The sequence below is a fragment of the Rhinopithecus bieti genome, unplaced genomic scaffold, assembly GCF_001698545.2.
Source record: "Rhinopithecus bieti isolate Rb0 unplaced genomic scaffold, ASM169854v2 scaffold_2572, whole genome shotgun sequence".
Lineage (NCBI taxonomy): Eukaryota > Metazoa > Chordata > Mammalia > Primates > Cercopithecidae > Rhinopithecus > Rhinopithecus bieti.
Genome location: NW_016804595.1, coordinates 107,177 through 114,581, shown reverse-complemented (window position 1 = coordinate 114,581; position 7,405 = coordinate 107,177). Strand labels below are relative to the sequence as shown.

At 40.3% G+C, this 7,405-nt stretch overlaps 1 protein-coding gene across 1 annotated transcript in view; it reads left to right on the top strand.

The window, feature by feature from the left end:
- Positions 1-525: 525 nt before the first annotated feature.
- DNAH7 (dynein axonemal heavy chain 7) overlaps positions 526-7,405 on the top strand; it is a 55,251-nt gene continuing 48,371 nt past the window's right edge. Inside the window, 2 exon segments of the mRNA XM_017869293.1 lie at positions 526-603; positions 6,744-6,806. Of these exon segments, the coding sequence (XP_017724782.1) occupies positions 526-603; positions 6,744-6,806 (141 nt within the window).

Below are 7,405 nucleotides of genomic sequence, written 5' to 3'. Positions count from 1 at the left end.
TTTATGGTTTCATTATATAGGTCTTACACTTCTTTTGTTAAATGTATTCTTAAGTCTTTTATTCCATTTCCTGCAATTGTAAATGGAATCATCTCTTAATTTCAATTTTGTATTAAATACGATTGATTTTTTAAATACTTTTGATTACTGTTTTATTATAAGGGATACACATCAGGAAAAACCACATGAAGAGACACATGGGGAGAGGCCTGGGAGGGTCCTGGGTGCAGAACTTCCATGCCCTCTCCCTGTGGAATTGGGATGCATTGCCCTCCTGGCACATCCTAAATTCATTTGACTTTCGTGCATTGATCTTGTGTCCTGCAACCTAGCTAGATACAAGAACTCATTGACTAGTTTTAATATTTTTTGATGAATTATTTAAGATTTTCTGTATACAAGATCATGCCATTTGTACAATATGTTTTGGAATATTTTGGATGATGTGTGCTCATAATAAACACTGTAAAATTTGGTTGAGTGAATCAATTTTAGCATTAACGGAGTAAACAGTTTTGTTTTTTCATGTTTTTCATACAGGATAAATCGTCCAGCAAAGAAAAATCCAAGATACCAGTAAGATTTCTACCACAGCTGTCTATGGTAATTTACCAATATACCATCATATTCTATTCTTTTATAATAATGTTTGTTTACTACTTTTCAAACTTGAAAGTAAGTTACTGAATTTCTGATTTTAAATTTTATACAATTTTGAATTCCATTTGATTCTTTTCTGATGGAGAAATTCTATGAAATACATAGCTTAGAAAGAATAATATCAATAAAATAACTATAGGCGGTAATTTTCAAGTATGTACAGAATGGTTGGGTACAGGTTAGATTTTACAGAATAAAATTTGCTGTCTAGGTATGTTGAGTTTAATGCTGTTGAGTTAAACTATTATAACTTCTACAGTTGAGTTTAAGTGGAGTTTCAATTCAAATATTATTTGTTTTGAAACATATTTTAAGAGCTCAGCATAAACTGTGTAATGGAATCTGGACTGCTTTATGCAGAGATGATTACTAATATTTTGAAATAAACGTGGATGAAAATTTTAAGTGTATGATCTTGGACATTTCAAAGTACATGTTTTAATTGTGTACCTATTCGTATTGACAATACCAAGATTACCAAAAGTTTCTACAAAATAGAATCAAAGCTTTTTCTTAGTTCTGCAAATAAGTATTTATCTTGTTTCTAGTTTATAAGTAAATCTGAAATAATAGATATTTTCTCTTTTAAAAAATTTGACAAATTTTAAAATTGAAAAAAATGGTATTAGGTTTTTTTGGTGTGTTAAATTTAAATGTACTTGCTGAGTAAATATTCAGTGGCTGAGTTGAATAATCTAAGGCATGTAATTGTCTAAAATGCTTTTGTTGGCTGATTTAAAACCTTATATTGTGCTCATATTTGACTGGCTCTTGTAATTTTCATTCCATATCCTTTGAGTTTTATGTCTTTTAAAAGAAATTAGATTTTTTAAGAGATATTTAAAACATTCATTCATTAAAAAATTTTTATTTAAATATTAAAGTTTGTTCCTGGGTATAAGTTCTGCAGCAGTAATTAAGATGTAGAGTGTGGGTATAAGTTCTCCAGCAGTAATTAAGACGTAGAGTGATTTTCATTATAGACCTTCAGGCTTCTAGAGGTGAATGCTGTAGTTGAAACCGGCACTGGTGGCTCTCAGCCCCTGTGATCTGGTGACCTGATTCTCACCCTTTCTGCACACCTCATTCATATCCCTCCCATGAGTCTTCAATCTTTTGTGGAACAAGATTAGAGTTGAACAATGAAAGGGCAGATGGAAATGAAAGAGCACTGACTTACATGTTTTCCTAGCCTATTTTCCTGTGCACGAGGTATCTGAAACAAGGGCTTGTGGGCACGTAGTGTATTTGAGAAGCAATAATAAGAGATTGAGGAGAGTAAAACTAGGAAGAAGGAAAAGCCATACAACCATGAGCTATCAGTAGGCAACTGGTATGTCCTGCCATGACTTTTGAGCTTATAGAATGCTTCCTGGAATTGATCACCTGAGGAGGGTCAAGGAATAGCATTTATCTCTCATCTTTTATGCTGTATTGGTGAAAGATTGTTCCTGGGGATGTTGACTCCCATCCTGTCTGGTTGCTTATGTGTGTGAGCAGAGTGGGCTCTTCCTAGAGTCCCATACTATAGCATTAGAGGATTCCACTGCAGAACGGAAAAGACATTTTCTTTTTTCTTTCTTTTTTTTTTTTTCCAGACAGAGTCTCACTCTCTCGGCCAGGCTGGAGTGCAGTGGCATGATCTCGGCTCACTGCAACCTCCACCTCCTGGGCTCAAGCAATTCTCCTACCTCAGCCTCCCGAGTAGCTGGGATTATAGGCGTATGCCACCACGCCTGGCTAATTTTTGTATTTTTAGTAGAGACGGGGTTTCACCATGTTGGCCAGGCTGGTCTCGAACTCCTGACCTCAGGTAATCCGCCCCCCTCGGCCTCCCGAAGTGCTGGGATTACAGGCATGAAGCACTGTGCCCGGCTGCAAAAGATATTTTCTTGGTATGAGAAGTTAGTACAGAACTGTTTACTGCAGCCATATCTGGAATCCAAGGTGAGGCCAGCAGGATGTGAGGCATCATTTGCCAGATGATTTTCTGACACATGTGTGGCTCTTTGTCTTGGTTAGCTAGAGAAGCACTATTTGTAAAATGTTCTGAGATACATATTCTGCCCTGCAATGTAAGAAGGAAACATTAAAGTCCTCACTACCTTTCTTCACCTAGAGTGGTGATGAGACTTGGAGAAATAGCTCAGCAACAGAATGGACGATGCAGAGATCTTAAAAAGGCAGGGTGGTGGCAGTGATGAGGTGGTTGTATAGGAGGCGTGGGTTACATAGGGTGTTTTGGATATTTGTAGTGACTCCAGTACAATAGATGTCATTCAGATTACCTCTGTCCCTGATGTGAAAATTCCAAGGCACTTAGACTAGATGTCCCAGAGCCATTCCTCTCTGTCATCTATAACTGCATTCTTCTCAGGCCTTTGCCACACCCTTATTCTCCCCAAAGGGAAGGCTTCAACTCTGAAAACACCTATTGCACCTGTTAGCTTGAAAATGTTGTGCTCATATTTCCCTCCCTGTTGTGTAGCCTAATGGCAATTGTAGAAACCAGAAACATTTGGGTTACAGCATTGTATATGTATGAAACATTCCCCTAATCTGGTGCTTTTATTGCATAAAGTACTGTCTGAAGCTCATTGCACCCTTTCCTTTCTTTTCCTTTCCTTTCTTTTATCTTTAGTTATCCTTTTCTTAGGGCATGGTTAACCATTTTGAAATTTTTTTTTGAGACGGGGTCTTGCTGTGTTGTCCAGGCTGGAGTGCAGTTGTGTGATCATGGCTCACTGTAGCCTCCATCTCCTGGGCTTACGTGAGTCTTACCAGTAGCTGGGACCACAGGCATGGGTCACCACGCCCAGCTAATTTTTGTATTTTTGGTAGAGACAAGGTTTCACCATGTTGCCCAGGCTAGTCTTGAGCTCCTGACCTCAGGTAATCCACCTGCCTCGGCCTCCCAAAGTGCTGGGATTACAGGCATGAGCCCAATAGTACTTGTTAAATCCCTACCCAGGTGTGTGGTTTCTAGCTTGCTAGAATCTGCCCTGCTCCCTGATATATGACTTCCTACCCATTTCTTTTCTTTATATTGTCTACTTTTGTGCTTTTGGACCAGTGAGCCATCATGTCCGACCAAAAATAGTTTAAACAATAGAGAATGCTATGCATCTTCAAAGGAGAGTACTTACAGTTGGAGTTAAGAAATGAAATGTAAACTTTTTTGATTTTGGTCTTAAAGAAAGGGCTAGATTTTAGTGGGGAGATATTTTGGAACCTATTGGTGGCTCTGATAGGGTAATTAATACTAGCTGACAAAACAAACGGAAGTTGAAATCTCAGAGACTTAACCCAACAAAGATTAGGCCTTGCTCACATGAAGTCTGACGGGGGTCAGGTAGTGCTCCATCTTATAGCTATGCCAGTGGGAGCACATGGGCTCCATGGGTGTGAGATAGTGATGGAGGAGGCACACCAGCTCTTAACTGCCTGTCCCTTTAGCTCTTAACTGTGTTTCCTGCTGTGCTTACATTTCACTGGCCACACAAATCATATGGCTACAAAGTAGCTAAGAGAGGCTGGAAAATAGTTTGGAGTATATTGAGGAGGGTTTTAGAAACCAAGAAGAGTTGTGCCTACTTCAATAGGGGGCTTGAAAATGTTTCTGAACAAGAGAGCAGTATGATCAGTGCAATGCCTTAGAGAGGTAGAGGCGACCTTTTGTTACAAACATTTTCTGTAAATCCAGGCCCATGTCTCCTGTTGCCTGTGTCATTCTTAAAAAGCTGCTAAACTAGCCTCACTGCTGACTCTAGTCCCCTGCTTCTCATGTATCCTGTTCCTATCATCAGAACCATTTATGAAATAGCCTTTTGTATGTCTCTGCATCATAAACAGGATAGCAATATAATTTATCATCTAAACTGAGATGCCATTGAGAGTGAAAGTTCTACTAGTTATGCTTGGGCACACTGAGACTAAAGGTGTAAACTGGGCCTGTCTTCAGCAAACTGAGACTAAAGGTCACCCTAAAAAGAGACTGCAATGGCTCTCTATTGCCAGCCTGGTCAGTCAAGTCCCGAAACCCATGTCCTCCATAATATAACAGCACCCACTTGTCTAGCTCTAGTTTGTTCTTCCCTTACCTTTTATTCAGGTTCCTACTCAAACATAACCTTTGCAGAGAGGCTCTCACAACTCCGTCTAACCTAGCACGTTTCCACTCCTTCCCTCTCTATCCTTTCATACTGTTTTATTATTATTCATTGTACATGCTACTTTCTGAGGTTACATTATGGATCTGTTCTGAAATAACTGTCTGTACCTCCTCTAGAATGTATACTCCATAAGCGGAGGGACTTAGTCCTTTCCACGACTATAGACTACCTTAAGTAGAGCCCAGTACATGGTAGGAGCTGGTAAACCGTTGTTGAATTAGGGAATGGATTACCTTCCCCATCCACTCCAACGCAGCCTCAAAGCCTGCCATTGACATTTTGACTCCAATTCTTGATGCACCCTTCTGACTTCGATAAGCTTTTTGCTGTTCTTCTCTGTGGAGATCCAGGTGTGCTTTAAGGCTTAGCTTCCACCCTTTTTCTTTTTGAAACATTCTTAGAATACTCTGCTCCATATCCTGTCCTAGATGGAAGCACACTCACAAGAGCTGGCGAGTTTTGATTGGTGAGTGTCAGTAGTTCCTAGGTAGAACTTGTGATCTTGGAGTGATAGTTAGGCCCTTGCAGTTTTGGATTGGGCTTATGAGACAGTGTTATCGGGCAATTGTTCTTGTATATGCAGCTAGCTGTCCTTCTGCTACTAGCTGTCCTTGTGATAGCTTCTGTTCAGGCAAATTGTATATGAGAACCCTCTCTTTGTGACCTTTCTGGCTCCATTTTGTCAGGTTTGACACAGTGACTCCATTTTGAACCTGACAACTTTCACATCGCCCACCAGGATGCCAGTGAAACTTGCTGGTGGGTGTCTGCCTTTGGGTCAGCCTCGCACCACAGGCAGGGAAGGTGCCCATGGATGAGGATGCTGACTGCTGGCAGCCACACCATGGGAGCCATGAGAAAAAGCACTGGAACCAGGAAGAAAGCTTCTTCCTCTTACTGTAACCCTTTAGTATCCTTCATGATATTATGCTGGTTATCAAAGGAGAAACATTTTAGGGTTCTGTCAGATTTCCCAAAAGGGAGCAAAAAGGGTAGATTTGGAGCTGAGAGGCAATAAATTGACAACGGGCCAAAAGCACAACTCATATTATCTGCTTTATGGATCAAAATTGTCTTTTTTTTTTTTTTTTAAGATAGGAACTCACTCTGTTGCCCAGGCTAGAGTGTGGTGGTGTAATCTTGGCTCATTCCAACCTCTGCCTCCCAGGTTCAAGTGATTCTCTTGCCTCAACCTCTCAAGTAGCTGGGACTGCAGGTGTGCACCACCACACCTGGCTCATTTTTGTATTTTTAGTAGAGACGGGGTTTCACCATGTTGGCCAGACTGGTTTCGAACTCCTGACCTCAAGTGATCCACTCACCTCGGCCTCCCAAAGTGCTGGGATTATAGGCGTGAGCCACCACACCTTGCCCAAAATTGACATTTTGTTTCCTCTCACCTAGATGAAACTCCTACCATAGAATTTTTTTCTGCTGCAAAAGAGATAGCAACACTTTTCTCTGAAAGTTAATGCTAAAAAGCACAAGTGTTATTTATGGCTATTGGAGGGTGCATTAACCTGAACACATATTCATCTTAGGAAGCAGACCATTTTGTTCTGTCAATAAGGACAGAAATATTTTAGTGATAGAGAGGAGAGGTAAAGTTGTATAAGCCCTTGACACTAACCAGGATCAGATAACTTCTCAGAAGATGTGATACATAAAAGGTTTTGCATACTTTTTAAAGCTTTCTGATAAATATTGCTGTATATAATTTTCCTTTATTTTCTTGCTCTAAAGAAAATAATTCTGAGACAAACCTGAGAATTTTAAAATCAGTAAAGTATATCTTTGAATATGTTGGATAATATGTACTTTTTAAATAGTCTTTCTGTAAAATTTGGTTTAGTCAATCAATTTTAGCACTAACAGAGTAAACACTTTTTTCCCCTCATATTTTTCACACAGGAGAAATCAGCCAGCAAAGAAAAGTTCAAGGCACCAGCAAGAGCTTTACCACAGCTGTCTATGGTAACTTATCCAAATATATTCTCATTGAATTTTTGTGCTTCAAAAAATGTTTATTAGATTTCTAACTTGAAAATAAGTAAGTGAATTCCTGCTCCACTTGATTCTCTTCTGATGGAGAAATTCTATGAGGTGTGCATATTAGGACAAATAACTATCTTAGTAAAGTAACCATAAGCTATAATTACCTTTATGTGTAGACTGTTTCAGTATTCTGACTGAATGACTTGCCAAGATGGGTTAGCAGAAGGAGTATCAGCATTGGAGTAAATAAAAAAGGCTTGGGGTAAAGCTTTGCCTCTAATGGCTCTGTGCCCTTTGGGGAGTCACTTATCTCTTGAGCCTCAGTTTGAAATTGGCCGGGCGCGGTGGCTCAAGCCTGTAATCCCAGCACTTTGGGAGGCCGAGACGGGCGGATCACGAGGTCAGGAGATCGAGCCCATCCTGGCTAACACGGTGAAACCCCGTCTCTACTAAAAAGACAAAAAACTAGCCGGGCGAGGTGGCAGCGCCTGTAGTCCCAGCTACTCGGGAGGCTGAGGCAGGAGAATGGCGTGAACCCGGGAGGCGGAGCTTGCAGTGAGCTGAGATCTGGCCACTGC